The sequence below is a fragment of the Saitoella complicata genome, assembly GCF_001661265.1.
Source record: "Saitoella complicata NRRL Y-17804 unplaced genomic scaffold SAICOscaffold_27, whole genome shotgun sequence".
In the NCBI taxonomy this organism is placed as follows: Eukaryota; Fungi; Ascomycota; class Saitoellomycetes; order Saitoellales; family Saitoellaceae; genus Saitoella; species Saitoella complicata.
This window is the reverse complement of record NW_017567018.1, coordinates 49,108-65,083: the sequence shown is the minus strand read 5'-3', so window position 1 is coordinate 65,083 and position 15,976 is coordinate 49,108. Positions and strand designations below refer to the sequence as shown.

General features: G+C 52.9%; 6 protein-coding genes across 6 annotated transcripts; 2 read left to right on the top strand and 4 right to left on the bottom strand.

The window, feature by feature from the left end:
* Window positions 1-102: 102 nt before the first annotated feature.
* On the bottom strand, window positions 103-1,398 carry SAICODRAFT_32010 (UMPH-1-domain-containing protein). The gene has a single exon (XM_019168083.1). The coding sequence runs from the start codon at window positions 1,349-1,351 to the stop codon at window positions 293-295; it is 1,059 nt and encodes a 352-aa protein (XP_019021346.1). The 5' UTR covers window positions 1,352-1,398; the 3' UTR covers window positions 103-292.
* A 2,185-nt stretch (window positions 1,399-3,583) lies between these two features.
* On the top strand, window positions 3,584-5,612 carry SAICODRAFT_173898 (uncharacterized protein). The gene is made up of 5 exons (XM_019165792.1): window positions 3,584-3,668; window positions 3,721-3,817; window positions 3,868-3,945; window positions 3,992-4,903; window positions 4,965-5,612. The coding sequence occupies exons 1-5, from the start codon at window positions 3,665-3,667 to the stop codon at window positions 5,494-5,496; spliced, it is 1,623 nt and encodes a 540-aa protein (XP_019021345.1). The 5' UTR covers window positions 3,584-3,664; the 3' UTR covers window positions 5,497-5,612.
* A 116-nt stretch (window positions 5,613-5,728) lies between these two features.
* SAICODRAFT_27685 (Isochorismatase hydrolase) lies at window positions 5,729-6,583 on the top strand (the record flags this gene model as incomplete). The annotated part of the gene is made up of 1 exon (XM_019167048.1): window positions 5,729-6,583. One exon carries the CDS (start codon window positions 5,729-5,731, stop codon window positions 6,581-6,583), a length of 855 nt encoding a protein of 284 aa, XP_019021344.1.
* Window positions 6,584-6,635: 52 nt separating this feature from the next.
* On the bottom strand, window positions 6,636-8,526 carry SAICODRAFT_37281 (uncharacterized protein; the record flags this gene model as incomplete). The annotated part of the gene is made up of 3 exons (XM_019168554.1): window positions 6,636-8,106; window positions 8,156-8,409; window positions 8,461-8,526. 3 exons carry the CDS (start codon window positions 8,524-8,526, stop codon window positions 6,636-6,638), a joined length of 1,791 nt encoding a protein of 596 aa, XP_019021343.1.
* Window positions 8,527-9,407: 881 nt separating this feature from the next.
* Window positions 9,408-10,155, bottom strand: SAICODRAFT_27683 (uncharacterized protein; the record flags this gene model as incomplete). Its single annotated transcript, XM_019167047.1, has 3 exons — window positions 9,408-9,862; window positions 9,900-9,948; window positions 10,045-10,155. The coding sequence occupies 3 exons, from the start codon at window positions 10,153-10,155 to the stop codon at window positions 9,408-9,410; spliced, it is 615 nt and encodes a 204-aa protein (XP_019021342.1).
* A 639-nt stretch (window positions 10,156-10,794) lies between these two features.
* Window positions 10,795-15,868, bottom strand: SAICODRAFT_10030 (tricalbin; the record flags this gene model as incomplete). The annotated part of the gene is made up of 2 exons (XM_019165163.1): window positions 10,795-15,534; window positions 15,614-15,868. 2 exons carry the CDS (start codon window positions 15,866-15,868, stop codon window positions 10,795-10,797), a joined length of 4,995 nt encoding a protein of 1,664 aa, XP_019021341.1.
* Window positions 15,869-15,976: the final 108 nt, after the last annotated feature.

Here is a 15,976-nt window from a genome sequence, read left to right as displayed (position 1 = left end):
GAGAAGACGCACTCGGGCTCACCTTTTACAGCTGATTTGGCTGACCGGTGGATCTACCCTCACTTGCTCTGTTCGTCACGATATAGTATTCAAGTTCATAAGGGGCGGATGACTGCGCTGAGTGTTATCGCGCTTATGTTGACGATCTATTCGAAAGCCGCAATACCATCTAAAACGGGGTCCTCAGCGCTCCTCTCATATTTCCCTGCTAAGCATCTCAAGCTTTGTCAACGCCCATAAGCATAAATCATTCCGGTTTCATATCGTACATTCCGTCCAACCCTCCCACGGTCTAATTCTTCTCTTCCTTGACGCTCAAGCTACCAATCAAGAAACTCACCCAATCCATACTCTCATCCTCTCCACTGATCACAACATCGAAAACTTCCAAATACCGATCCAACCACATATCCTCATCAACATTGAGAAAGCCCACCGATAGCGAGTTCTTATGAGGGTATCCGTCTTTCATGTGGATATCACCCAACGAATCGCCGAGAAGTAGAACGTTTGGACGGTGTGAGGTGCTTGTAGGAACGTTTGGTTCCGTAGGCTCGCTAGGCGAGGAAAGTGTGTGCTCTCCCTTGTTAAAGGAGTGGATGAGGGGATCATGGAAGCCTACACACTTGTCTTCGGGTTCGTCTCCGGTCCATTTCATGCGGTTTGCAACAACCTTGACCACACCCTCTCCTTTTGCTGAGAGGTCCTGAGTGATGGGTACACCCAGCGGCTTCATCCCCTCAACAATAACATCACCTACACCAGCGGAGAACACCGAAACTTCCACACCGCGTTCATGGGCAGCATGCAACAACTCCTTCGCACCTTCTCTAAACTGGAAAGGATAGTTCTTCAGTGTAGAAGTAAGGTCGGATCGCGAGAGGTTGATCGACGCCAGAATATCATGTGCTGAGTTCCACCACGCCTCCATATGCGGAATCTTCTGTGCAACAGTAAGATGCGGCGACATCTCGATCGGGTAATATTTCTCCACAAGCGCATCCTCCTTCTCCAACAACTCCAGTGTCATACCAGGCATATATTTCATCACTCCGTGTGAACTCACGCCCCTCCTCTTCTCCCCGGTCTTCCTGTCCTTGATCCAGTACTTTGTCAGGGTCATGTCGAAATCGGAGATAATGTGGAGGTTTTCGCCGCCATCAGCGAGGATCCGTTCGACTTTGCGATGGAGAGATTCTGGGTCTTTGCTGTAGATTGCACCGATCTCGAGGGAGCAGTCGATGAGGTTGGAGGCGGCGAAGGTGAAGTCGATGGGCTTTGGCGGAGCGGGGTTGAACATGGGATCGTCCATGGAGAGCATGGATGGGTCTATTAGTGGTGGTTGAGTCATTGTAGGTCGTTTATTGAAGATGTTATGCTCGAGGAGGTATTTTTAATGGATGGACTCTCGAAGCGGCGAGATCAGAGGCTATGAAGTAACGAAGATACGGCTGTCATTGAATGTATGATTTGTGCATGCGAGCTGATAAAAACAAAACGTAAACTACCTAGATTCATTAGTCCTCATGATCGTTTCAATTGAGGGCTTTCCCGGCAACGTCATCTCGAACCTTCGGTACTTTCCCCAGAACGCACCCTTCAAATACGCCCGACGTCGGTTCTCAATTACAGCAAAGAATTATACCCCAATAGATCACACAATGTCAGCCGACGAATTCAAAGCACAGGGTAACGCCGCCTTCGCCCAAAAGGACTTCCCTATCGCCATCGACTTCTTCACCAAGGGTATCGAAGTCGATCCCTCAAACTACGTTCTCTACTCCAACCGTTCTGCGTGCCACGCATCTCTCCGCAACTACAACGCCGCATTGGAGGATGCGAACAAGTGCGTCGAGTTGAACCCTGGCTTCGCGAAGGGATTTGGAAGGAAGGGTGCTGCGCTCCATGGACAGGGTGATTTGGTTGGTGCGTTGGATGCCTACGAGGCGGGATTGAAGGTCGACTCCTCGAATGCGCAGTTACAAGCCGGATTGAAGAGTGTCAAGGACGCTATCGACCGTGAAGCCGCCGCGGACGGTGAAGACGCCGACATGGGCCTCGGCAAGATCTTCTCTGATCCCAATCTCCTCCAGAAAATCGCATCGAACCCACAAATGGCGCCTCTTCTCGCCGACTCCGCGTTCATGCAGAAACTGGAGCAGATCAAGAAGAACCCTAACAACATCCAGCAATACATTTCGGACCCGAGGATGATGCAGTTGGTGTTGGCGTTGATGGGAGTTAATGCTGATGATCTCTCTCGTGCTGGTCAGGAGGAGGGTCAGGTGCCTGCTTCCGTTGTCGATGAGAATGATGCGCCTGAGCCTGTGAAGGAGGAGAAGAAGGAGGATGTCAAGATGGAGGATGCGCCCGTCGAGGAGGAGGTTTCTGAGGATGCCAAGGCTAAGGAGCAGGCTGATGCGGAGAAGGCAAAGGGCAACGCCGCTTACAAGTCGCGCGACTTTGCTACCGCGATCGCTCAGTTCGAAAAGGCATGGTCTTTGCACAAGGATATCACTTATCTCAACAACTTGGCTGCGGCTTACTACGAGTCTGGCGAGTTGGACAAGTGTATCGAGACTTCCGAGAAGGCCATCGACGAGGGTCGTGAAATCCGTGCCGACTACAAGCACATCGCAAAGGCCATGGCCCGTGCCGGAACCGCATGCATCAAGAAGGACGACCTTGAGGGTGCAGTCAAGTGGTACCAGAAGTCTCTCACTGAGCACCGCACCGCAGACACCCTGAACAAACTCCGTGACGCAGAGAAGAAATTGAAGGAGAAGGCCCGTCTCGCCAAGGTCGACCCCGTAAAAGCCGAGGAGGCCCGCGTGAAGGGTAACGACCTCTTCAAAGCCGGAGACTACGTCGCAGCCGTCAAGACCTACACCGAGATGATCGACTGCGCACCCGAAGACGCCCGTGGCTACGGAAACCGTGCCGCTGCCTACTTGAAGCTCTTGTCCATCTCCGAAGCCCTCAAGGACTGCGAGAAGGCTGTCGAGATTGACCCTAGCTACGTCAAGGGCTACATCCGTATGTCAAACGCCTACTTTGCCATGCGCGAATTCACCAAAGCCCTTGAAGCCCTCGCAAAGGCTACGTCGGCGGATACCGCCTCCGCCAACACCCGCGAAATCGCGCAAACCGAGGCTAAGATTCAGCAGGCTATGTACGCCGGTGCCGCGAACGACGGCGAATCCCAGGAGGAGGTCATGGCTCGCGCGAGTCAGGATCCGGAGGTTGTAAGGATTATGCAAGATCCGGCTATGCAGGCGATTTTGCAGCAGATGCAGCAGCAGCCGGAGAGTATCCAGGAGCACATGAAGGATGCTCGTGTCAGGGCGAATATCCAGAGGTTGGTTGGAGCGGGTGTGTTGAAGATGGGTACCAGACCGGCTCAGTGAGCAGAAACATAAGAAGATGTAGGATAGCTTAGGACGATACAATAATCCTTTTTCGCTTACAGTATTCGTACTCGGTTACATGGTGTTCAGGTTCCCCATTACGTTCCGGCGACCGACCGAGTGGCTCAGGGCACGGCCGCGGCACAGGACGTAGAACGCTACATCATCAGGCGAAGGGAACTGGAAATAGAGCCAAGGCGCATACACCTCCAAGACCACCCGAAAGAACCAGCATACACCCCAGTCGAACAGTTATCATGGGTGTGAAGTGACGGTCTGTCAATCGAGAACGACGGCTAACGACGGCACACAGTTCTCGGTCGTTCTGATAAGGTTGAGACGGGAGAAGATGTCGAGCAGCTTGAGGATGAGGGGAAGAACATCATTCTGGGGATTATCTCGCAGTTGAGGTTTGTCATTCATCTCGTATCACGAGGGAGGTGGCTAATTGAGATGACAGACCCGGGATGGACTTAACGAGGGTCACATTGCCTACATTCATCTTGGAGCCGCGGAGTATGCTTGAGCGAATCACAAAGTATGTCATCCTTTTTTTTTTTCCACAATCACTAACGTGATGGTAGCTTCATGTCCCACCCCGAACTCCTGCTCCCAATCCACGCCATCGACGACCCCGTCGAACGATTCGTCTCCGTCTGCCGCTACTACCTCTCCGGCTTCCACATCAAACCCCCCGGCGTAAAAAAGCCCCTCAACCCCGTCCTCGGGGAACAATTTACCTGCGAATGGACCTTCCCCGACGGCACGCAAGCTCTCTACCTCGCCGAACAGGTGTCTCATCACCCGCCTGTGTCCGCGTACTTTTACGCGAGTCCGGAGCATAAGATTAGGGTCGATGGAACGTTGATTCCGAAGAGTAGGTTTTTGGGGAATAGTGTTGGGAGTATGATGGAGGGGAAGGCGAGATTGAGCTTTACGGATAGGCCGGGGGAGGAGTACGTTCTTACTCAGCCCAACATGTATGCTAGGGGAATCCTCTTTGGCACGATGAAGTTGGAACTCGGCGACCACTCCTTCATCCGCTGCGACAAGAACGACTTGGTAGCCGACATCGAATTCAAAACAAAAGGCTTCATCAGCGGCACCTACAACGCCATCTCCGGCAAAATCAAGCGCATCTCAACCGGTGAAGCACTCTACGAAATCTCCGGAAAATGGAACGAAGAGATGACCCTCCGCGACCTGCGCACGAAGAAGACCACGATCCTCTTCGACGCGCGTGGTGCCCGTCCCGCGACGCACGACATGAAGCCTCTCTCAGAACAGGATGAGAGGGAGAGTCAGAGGTTGTGGGATCCGGTTACGAGGGCGATTAAGAAGAGGGATCAGGATGCTGCGACGGATGCGAAGAGCGCGATTGAGGAGAGGCAGAGGCAGGAACAGAGGAGGAGGGAGGCGGAGGGGGCGCAGTGGGAGCCGAGATTTTTTGTCAGGAGGGCTGGGACGGCGGATGAGTGGATTTTGAAGGAGGATGTGTATGTCTCCACCTCTAATGCCCTGAAATTGTGTAAAGCAAGTGCTGACGATGGCATGTAGTGACTTTTCGGGTGATTCGGAGGAGGTGAAGAAGCATATTAGGGCGATTACGACGGGGTATGTCGAGCCTACGACTTCTACCACCAGCACTGCAGCAGCTACGTCGACGGTTCCGGCAACACCGACGAAACCTCCAGCTCCCCAACCTGGCGCGACACCCTCTTCCGCATCGCGTCCACCTCAATTGTCGTACGGCGGCGGCGTACCAGCCACCCCATCCCAGACTGCAACGCCAACGTCTCCAACTCGTATCACTGGCGGACCCGCACACGTTCCGGCGATCCCAGGCACACCAGCCGCCGCCGCCTCGGCCTACCCCGCATGCGTCCCATCTGCAGCTACCGGACCAAGGGCCACACCGAATGCAGTGGGAGTTGCAACACACAGCAGAATACCGTCCGACTCCTCTGACACGTCCGAGAAATTCGTGGATGCGCCCGAGAACCCTCTCCACGATCCGATGTCGTCCTTGTCGATGAACGACACCAAACAGAGTCGCCGGCGATCGCTCTTGGACAAGGTTGGATTGTAGTAGTATATCAGGCTAGGATAGATAAATCAGCTTCGAGAACCCTAAGCGGAGATTTTCGTCGATTTCGCTTAGTTGATTACGTGATGGCGCTAACGGCGAAGGCGTGGGAAGACGGACGTCGAGTCGGCACTGCGTGTGTTCTAGGCCTTCGCGGATTCTTCTGCGGATTCTTATATAGCAGCAGTTCTGGCCGTCGTTCAATCTCAGTCAACAGTCAGCCAACCAACCAGTCATGAAGCTTGCCTCAATTGCTACTGCCCTCGTTGCTGCCACCGGCCTCGCGTCCGCTCAGAGGACGAGGCACTCTTCCGCTTCCTCCGCTTCCTCCACCTCGACCTGGTCCGCTGCTTCCTCCAATGTAGCCGCCGCTTCTCCTTCTTCCTCCGCTTCCTCCACCTCTTCCGCCGCCGCTGCTTCCTCCTCCGCCGCCGCTGCTTCCACCTCTTCCAACAACACCTTCCCTGACTCCACCGCCTACCTCTTCCTCGACTACCAAAACGGCATCCTCGGCTCCGTCGGAAACGACACCGCCGTCAACGCCATGGTTTCCGCCTCCCAGCGTCTCTACTCTGGCGTCCGTTCCTTGAAGCGTAACGAGACAGGGTACTACTACCCCATCACCGCATTCTCTCAAGTCCAGTTTCACCCCACCTACCCGGAGTTGTCTCCGAGAAATGCCGCGTTCAAGCCGTTCGCGCAGTACGGCGCTGTCTTGACCACGAGCGCACAGGCTGATTTCGTGTCCGAGTTGACCCCGCAGGAGGGTGATCTCGTGTTCCAGAAGCGTCGTTTCGATGCTGCTTACAACTCTGAGCTTCTCACCATCCTCCGTGCCAACGAGATCGACACCGTTGTGTTGGCCGGTGCGTACACCTCTGGTGTCATTCTCGCGACTTTGAGATCGTTGAGTGACCGTGATTACACCATCTACGTTGTCGAGGACGCTACTGTCGACCCCTACTCCGCGGACTGGCTGTTGAACGAATATTTCCCCCGTGCCGCTACCGTGTTGAGCACCGACCAGGCTTTGGCGATGATGCCCGAGGGGCCTTTGGACATTCCTCCCAACTACAACGTTGGTCTCTAAAGTCACTCAACCCCCGGTATTACAAATGTAGAATAGATATCAAATATATCACTTATCCCCTCCTACCCACGCCCAACTCTCCCTTCGCGCTTCGTCGAGCTTCACTCCACTCGACTTTCTTCAATGGTCTATATTCTGCTTTCCACATCTGCTTCTCAACCCACATCTCCAGTTCATCATCATTGTCGATGGGAATGTCGGGGATGCGTGAGAGACCTTCCTTGACAGCTTGCCGCACAACTGCCATCGCGACCTTCTTCGAGGCATGACGGACGATGGCCACGTCGGGTAGCAAAGCCTTATTGATATCCTCCCGGGCGGGTGACTCCTGTGCCAATGCTCTGGCCGCCGCAGCGAGCATCTCATCCGAAATCCGCTTTGCCCTCGTCAATACCGCACCAAGCCCAACCCCAGGATACACCATTGCATTATTCGCCTCCGCGATTTCATACTCCTCCCCATCCTTCCCCCTTTTGACGGGTGGGAAGGGAGATCCAGTAGCGATGAGTGCTTTGCCTTCTGACCATTCGTTGATATCTTCGGGCTTGGCTTCGTGGAGTTTTGTCGGGTTGGAGAGGGGGAGGATCAATGGGGAGTCGGTGTTGCTAGACATGGCCTTGACAATGTCTTCGGTGAAGGAGTTGGGGCGGGTTGAGCAGCCGATCAAGACCGTCGCCTTGCTCTTCTTCACTGTGGTCAAAAGATCAATCCCCTTATCTGACTTCTCGTTATCCCACTCGGAGTCTGGACGAGCATAAGGACGTTGTCCATCCGTCAACTTGTCTCCATGACTCTCAAGCAGAAGACCAGGTTTGTCAACCAACCAAATCTGCTTCCTCGCTTCCTCTTCCTCCTTCCCCTCAAACACCATCGCAGCAACAAGATGATCTGCAATCCCCGTCCCCGCAGTCCCAGCCCCAAACATCGCAATCCTCTGCTCCCCCAACTTCTGTTTCGTAACAATCATCGCCGCCATAATCGCCGCGACCGTCACCGCACCTGTACCTTGGATATCATCGTTGAAGCACGGGAGCTGAGAGCGGTACGTATCGAGGAGTCGACGGGCGTTCGATAGACCGAAGTCTTCGAAATGGAGGATGGCGTTCGGGAAGAGCTTTTGAACGGCGGAGACGAAGCGGGCGAGGAAGTCGTCGTATTGTTTTCCCCGGATGCGTTTGTGTTTGAGGCCCATGTACATCTCATCTTTCAGGAAACCCTCATTATCAGTTCCGACGTCCAACACTACAGGAAGGATACGGTTCGGGTACAATCCACCACACAATGTCATCAAAGCCGCCTTTGCTGTCGAGATCCCGATTGCACCGACGCCCTGATCGCCAATACCGAGGATTTCTTCACCGTCAGACACGATAACGTAGTCAATATCATCAGCCGTGCCCCATCCTGCAAGATCCTTTTCGATACGGTCTGGGTCGCCGATGTTGAGGAAGCAGCCTTCGGGTGCACGGAAGTGATGGGAGAAGGTTTGAATTGCTTCGGCTTCTGTTGGTGTGTAAATAACACTGCCCCTTTCATTAGTAATGATTGCATGAAGAGCGATGGGTGACATGCGGCATCATCTCCTTCAAATGCTCCCCCACCAACCGGTAAAACAGCACATGATTCTGCTCCTTCAACGCATTGAGAAAGATATTCTTGTCCATATCCGATCCATGCTGTTTGTACTGTTCGTAGGTTCGCTGCACCTGTAGTTCGAGAGTCGAGATCTGCACCGGGAGGAGACCGTCTAGGCCGAAGATCTGGCGTTCTTCCTTGGTGTGAGCGGGGCCCTTGTTGAATTGAGGTGTTGTGAGGAGGGATTTGCCCTGTCCACACAAAGTCAGTCTTTATTCATAATGCTGAGATTTAGTTCGAACCGTAAGTGCACACTCCATCGGGCCCTCAAAGCTCAATGGAGCCGACGTCTTCGTCGAGGACGACATTCTAATTTGCTGGCGAATGTAAGAGGAAAGTGACGGGGAATGACGGGAAGTCTGAATTCGTATGTTTCCTTGGATAAGTCTATGAGCCATCTACCCTGTACTGGGTGCAATTGGTGTTGGTCTATCGGTCGAGGAGGTCCATTTTCGCATGCTTGGCGGTGAGGTGATTAAGGTTAACGTTGCGTGATGGCTGCGGGCAAACGTCACAGTGCAACCAGCGGCGCAGAATGCGTGAGAAGGGTGCGATCAGCCGATATGTTATTCGTAATGAACGAACGGTATATATGGGTATACCTTTTTTCACAAAAACAGCCGCGGGATGAGTACTCCGTTCATCGCGTTGCCCTACCCATACGCATCGGGCGCGGGAAGATACAACCGCCCCATGGGTCTGCCGTCCGTCGGTCTCCTCGCTTCGATAGTCAATGGCCCCATCTCATAGTCATTTGACGACTCGCAGGTGTAGGTTACATGAACCTCCTTGATCTTAACACCCTCAAAATGGAGTAAGGCGTATTCAAGAGTTGGAACAGCCCTCCCTGATAGCAGATGCAATCTCCAAAATATCTGCAACCTGTGTGAAATTACGTTCCAGAGGCACATGGAGTTCCAACCCTCGGAGACCTTTGAAGAAACGGAACTGCTGGGTGAATGCTGCCAAATCTTTAGCTCTGAGTCTTGCAAGCGGGATATTCGGCTATACCAGCTGGTCGTACATTTCATAGCACGGAAAGTTGAAAGCAAGAAACTCAAGGTGTTTTTGGTGGCATAACCCCTTCATCGTGGCCGTTAAGGTCGCTGGATCGCAAGACAGGGCAAGGTCGCGCATATTCAGTCTTCATCTCTTCGTGGACCTTGGGAGTTTCAGATTCGCAAAACACTCATGTTCCATCCAATCCATAAGAGCCTGTCCATTTATTGAAGGACGAATGAAGTTCTGTAGGCTGGGTAAGTTCCAGAGGATTCTCTAAACGTGGCGAGTCATCCTCTCCATGGGTACAATAATATACTGATTCAAGCTTCTCGAAGTGCTTGTAAGAGTCAAAAATAAGTTCGTCGACAAGCGAATCATTGCCATCCAAGCCAACTCTTCTGATCTCCTTATTTATACCAGTCAAAAACCCTTCAAAGCATCCACAGTCACATACGTTGCATTTTGCCAGCTCCAAAGCCTTCAGGTGCGGCAGTTGTACTTCTTCCAGTATCAGCGAAATGCTACATCCTGATAACTTCAGGACCTCCAGTCCACGGTTTGACCTTAAGAAATGATTCAGAAAGATTTGTGTCGTCTCGTCATCAGTTGAATATTTTCGTTCAAGTTCAATATCGATTGTCACTAGGTCTCACGGTGTTCGCTCGCAGACATTACGCACATACCTCGACCCTATCGCTATCGGGCAGATGCCTGTATACTTCCTTCGACTCCGGAAAAGCACAGTTTTCCAGAGCAAGATGTGCGAGTCTTGGACAATCCCGCCCAAGCGAGACCAGAAATGCTGGAAGATCTCGTATACATACAGGCGACGACACCTTCAAATCATTCAGGTTAGGCAAATTCTGGAACAACGTAGCGAACACCCCAGCAGGATTTCCCACAGGCAGGTGCGACCGAGTCAAGTCCAACACCATCTTTTGAATCAAAGAAGCCACATGCTGAGACCGTTCATCTCCGGAGGAGGTGTCCAAGCATGATCTCACCTAAACAACAGAGGAAATAAGTATTCCATGAAGCTACTGCACTCGACCATGGTTGTGTCGGAAAATAGTATAGGGGTAACAAGATCACATAGCGACTTGCAGGTAGCCCGGAGGCCTGGCCAGATATGTTTCGGACAGGCGAGGAGGATGGAGGAAATGATCTCCGGCGGAAGATCAAGCAGCCGGGAGGCGGGAGGAGGCTTGGATGACCCCAGGACGATGGTCTTTGTCTTTTTCGCCGGCATATATGGCAGGGTCTGCTCGCTGGCGATCGATGTTGTATGTTTTGCTGAAGCCGTGAGTCCGTGTTGCAAAGCATGGTACCAAAAGCTCTACCGGCCTTATAGACATGAGATGGTGTACAAAACTTTAGTAGGCTCAACAATGTCATCTGCGATAATTTTCTTAAGTCCTTAAAGATGTCGACGATCGCGAGGTTAGACTCCAACCAGGCAATTGGACCATCATTTGAAATCGTACCCGGACCCACATCTCTTTATGATTAATCTTTAGGAAACTCAACTATCACAAGAAAAAGAGAAAACCATCAGTAGCTATACTATACCCAACTCAAGCTCTTCCATAAGAACCTGACTCCCTCCTACTCTTGTTCCGCTGCATTCCGCGGAACGGACTCAAACCCTTGAAAGCACCTCCGTCAGCACTCTGCTTGCTCTTCAAGCTGCTTGCATCCGTCTGCTGCTTGAAGTTCAACCTCAAGCGGACCTTGGCACCGTCGCTGTTCTGGTTCATCGAACCTCCTTCGACGTTGACCCAAAAGTCGCCTGCAAGATGATCGGTTACGGAGACCACTGCCTCACCGATGTCCTTGTCGGCACCAAGCGTGTGATGCTCACGGGCTTGGATGATCAACTGTTGCGTGGCGGGACCTGCGAAAGAGTTCTCTTCGTTCCACTGCGGCTGAGACGCCCTGAGACCCTTGGTCTTGACGATGTCTTTACCCTGAGGCGTTCGGACAACAACCTGCACCTTCTCCTTAGCAGAGAAGCCCGAACCTTCCAACACAGCAACCTGAATGGTGCCGTAGCCATCAGCATTGCTAGCCGCACTCGCAGAGGGGTTGTGACCATAAGCCAACCCGGGAGCAGTTTGAGGTACGCTTAAGCTACCACCATTGCCATTCTGCGTAGTCGACAACGGAACTTCAGCATTGTCGCCGGTAACGGCAACAGCACCGCCTTCGCTGTTACCCTTGATTCCACCGCCGGACTCCAAAGCAAGGTTGGCGATATCACGCTCGTCGTTGTCCTGGAGCTCCTCCTGAGAACCCTCCTTGTGCTTGCCAAAGATTCCGTGCTTCAAGAAGGAACCAGCCTTGTGGAGACCGTGTCCGGCAGCACCGACGCCCTTGACTGGAGCAGTTGCCACACTGGTGAGCGCACGCCTTCCACTGAAGGTGGAAGTCGTGGTGCGACGGGTGCGGGCCACCCATGAAGGACGGAAGACAACTCTGATAGTGACCTCGCCGGATTTACCGTTGAGGGGAATGGTCATGGTCTTGGCCTTGAATGGTTCGATCTCACTCAAGTCAATCCTTCCGGAACCGAGGAAGTCATCCCTGGAGTTAGCGTCCCAGTCATACACGTCGACCCTGAAGTTCGCCGCAGTCCTTGACTGAATATTGGCTTCGAAGTTTTCATTCCAAGTAGGGTTAAGCGTCTTCTTGACAGTCTGAGTCTTGAAGATCCTTTCCTCGTTCAAGTAGAATACAGCGTAAGGATCGCTCTTGCCGGAACGGTCGGCAGCAGGCAGGTTCTTTCCGGACACGACGGTGATGCTCGCAGTACCACTGTTGTTGATGGACTCGGAAGCATCCAACACGACCGGGACGGGAATGTACTTGCAACTGACCTTGACCTTATTCACGACTCCAGGCTCAACGCTCTGTAGTGGCAAGACTGTAGGGTTGTTCAAGCACTGCTTCAAGGTCTCCAGAGTGTCACCTGTCAACGACGCGATAACCTCACCGTCCGCATCGGCTCCACGAACCAGTTTCATGGTAACACGAGAGAACTCAAGCTCACGGATGAAAGCGTCGCCGACCTCATCCCACTTAGCATGCTGGCTACGAGAGGGAGCAGTGATGTACGCAGGGTAAGCATTGTCGTCAACAGTGATCTGGAGGGAAACGCCCTTCTCACTGATCTGTCCCTCCATAATGTTGAAAATAAACAAGCCAGAAGGCTGCTGCAACAACTCCTCCGGAGTAATCCTCATCTTCGGCGGACCAGAGGGCTCTGGCATGGCGTCATTCAAAGCAGCATTGGCTTCGAGCACATCAGGCTGTTGAGCATCCACGACAGCCTCAGCCTCTGTAACATCCAAGTTGTGCGCATTCTCGGCAGCCTGCTTCTGAGCAGCAGTCGGCTCAACAAAGGGATCAGAAGGCTCGAGAAGAGCCTCGGTGTCATCAGAGGGATAAGCAGAAGGCATCGACGACTCTGTTGCGGGCACAGAAGCGGTAGCGGTAGCAGGTCTCCATGGGGGAGCGGTCCCACCTGCAGTAACAGGAGGAACGGTGTAAGCAGTCTCGTTTACGGGCGTTCCCAAACCACCCCAATAGTTCGCTGTCTGAGCAGGCACCGCGGGCGCAACAGTAATAGCCGGCAGCGCAGTCCCAGGCACAACCACCACCGAATCAACCTTCATAGCCGGAGCCCCAGCACCAGGAACAGGAGCGGGCACATCACTCCTCGGCTCCGGCAAGCTCTCCATAGTAGTTGTCCTACTCCTGCCATTGACGACCGAAGAAACAGGTCCCTCGTCCTCAGTGACATCCCCAGCCATCTGCCTAGCCTTCTTCTCAGCCGCTTCCTGTGCAGCACCAGTTCCATCCCACTCTCCATCCTCAATATTCATGCACGGGTAAAAGTGAGCGGTAAACTCAATAGAACCCTTCGCAGTCTTGCGATGATCAAGAAGCGGCCTCGTCACCTCATAACGCTGCGCTGACTCGAGCCACTCACCCGTTGTGTCATTCTTCTGAATAAGCGGCGAACAATCGAGTTCATACCACCCCAACGACCGATCACGGCTATGAGACTGATAATCCATGACCTCGAGCGTCAACTTCTCCTTCTGGGACCTAACAGGAACATACAAAATCTCATCCCAAACCGGATTGAGATCATTCTTGATCCAGGTCGTCTTGGCCTTCATATCATTCGAGATCAACACCCTCACATACGGATCAGACTTGCCTCCCGTCTTTGCCTCGACGTTCCTCAAATCGATACCGCGCTTGAAGTGCAAACGGACCATTCCAATCGGAACAGTATATCCGCCCGAGCCGTGGATACCACCAGGCATAGAGACAGACTTCCACTCCGCACTCAACCTAATCCTCCCATTGTCCCCAGCAAGCGAAAACCAATTCTTCTGCTCCTTCGTCGTATTCAACAAATCATTCAAAAAGATCTGGTATTTCCCAACCGTGGGATCACTCTGCAAATCACGATCATCCTTGATGACAACACCCAACCGACAATTCGGTCGATTCGAGATCAACATCTCATACGACTCATCCCAGATCGGGTTATTCGTCCTCTTCGATATAGGTGATTTATGAATCTGCTTCCCATTAAGCATGAAACACGCATACGGACTCAACTGCCCCACAACACTCTTCTTCCCATCCAAATCCTTACACTGATGAACTGTAAACCTCACGATACCCGTCGTAGTCTCCGGCACTGGCTCCTCCGTCCCATCCTCATTCTTCGTAGGCTTGAGTACAGGGTAATACGCGATATCGAAATTCACAGAACCACGATCTTTGGCGTTGTACACCACTGGAAGCTGCTGATTCTCCATCTCTGCGTCTTCCTCCAACTTCTTGAGATCAAAGGAAGCGACACCCAACAACTTATCCTTCCGATAATCATTGAAATCGAGGAATTCGAGCGTAAGCGCATCATTCAACGACGTAACAAGCAAATACTTCGTCTCATTAAACCTCGGATTCGAGGAGTCCCGGATGACCTTCGTCTTAGCCAACTCCCCATGCTGGTTAATCGAAAACCGACAATACGGATCCGGATGTCCACTAAACCGATCAGGGTTTCTCAACCCTTTGGCAGCATAAACCGTGATCTGCACAACACCGATGGCTTGGGCAACACCAGCTCCACTCAACATCTGCTCAATATTCAACGTGAACACGTTCGGGTTGTACATCATCGGACCCAAATTCGCATGAACCTGTTCCGTGATGAAGGTCGTCAACCCCGGGATGAGTCCAACATCAAATCCAAACCGATCTCCACCAACAGGTTTACAGATGTAATCGAAGGAAGGCTTTTCCATGAATGAGAGGTCCAGGGTCTGAACATGAGGAAACTCGGTAATGAGCCTCAACCTCACCCTCATCAATCCGGAAAACGCAAAGTCCTCGACCAAGATAGGAATGGCACCACTAACCAACCCCTTGCCAACCCGAATACTCAAGATAATCTTGGGATTGACCCGTGTCCGCATCTGCTTCATCGTCAAATCATCCGTGTCATTCGGGTTAAAGCTGAACTTCCAATCCATCAAGACGACATCTTCCTCACTCTTCGGGTATGTACGGACATGCTCAATACGAGGCGGCTTGGTACCAAGCGTAAACGTACTCAACCTCAATGAATCCAGAAACGGCGGGGTATTCGTCGACAGCACCTGGTCCACAGTCCCTACAATCGTCGCACTCAACACCGGTTCATAAATCACCCAAAACTTGGTCAGGAAGGAGTTAATCCACTCCGCGCTCTCCGTATCCTGTTCCAGTCTCGCCTTGGCCATGGTGCGATTGATGGTGTCTCTCGTATTCCTCCTGAATCGGCGAACGGAGGTACGATAATAAGTCATCCCAACTGCAACAACGACCAACAACCCCCCGATGCCACCCCCAACCAACCCCAGAAACCACCCCGCGAACGCCGAAAAAAAGATAATCCCGGCATTATGCCACCACTCCCCAAACGTCCCATCCGACAAGTTCTTCTCGAGCCACGTACTCTCCTCATCGATCTCGGCTTCATCGCCATATTTCTTTTCCAGGCCTTCGAAACCGAGGCCTTCGTCTTCGGTAGCGGCGGCGGCGAGTTCTTTTTCAGTGGGTTTGCAGAGGCCGCGGCCGGAGAGGGAGTTGTAGCGGCCGACTGCGTCCCACCCTACTTCGGCATCGAGGGCGTCGGCTTTGGAGGTGTCTGGGCGGACTGTATGTGTGATTGCCGCTTCAGCCGACAAAGCGGCAGTATCGATGGGTTTCGGTGGGGGCATTGCGACTTCAGGCTGGGCAGCCAAGTCCTGATCCTCCGTGTTAGCATACACTCCCAATTGATCCATGCGCATATACTGCAGCATACACCCCTGTATACCGACTCACCATATCACTAACAACGCCCCTCCCCTCCGTCCCCTGCTGAACTGCACTCATATCCATCGTCCCAATCTTATGACCAGCCGCAGCAGCCTTTTGCTCCGGCGTCGCGTCTGCATTGAAGGTATGGACCGCGACACCCTGTCTCGCAGTCTCCTCCACGATCTTGGCTTCCTCGCGGCGACCCTGAGCGGCGGTCTGAACTATGCCGTCCCCGTCGCCGGCTGAACCGTCATGGTGATGGCCTGATAGGTGGACCATCTCTGCCCTTAAGCTGGCTGCGTGGTTGGGTCCAGGTGGCAGGTTCTTCGTAGAGTGCTGTCAACTGCAACTGCAATTGACGTGAATATCGGACCGCTACTCCGACTG

Coding starts and splice junctions, on each gene's coding strand:
- SAICODRAFT_32010 (XM_019168083.1), bottom strand. CDS start 1,351: ATGACTCAACCACCACTAATAGACCCATCCATGCTCTCCATGGACGAT.
- SAICODRAFT_173898 (XM_019165792.1), top strand. Junction 3,818..3,867: donor GGGATTATCTCGCAGTTGAG/GTTTGTCATTCA, acceptor TTGAGATGACAG/ACCCGGGATGGACTTAACGA. Junction 4,904..4,964: donor TGGATTTTGAAGGAGGATGT/GTATGTCTCCAC, acceptor GATGGCATGTAG/TGACTTTTCGGGTGATTCGG.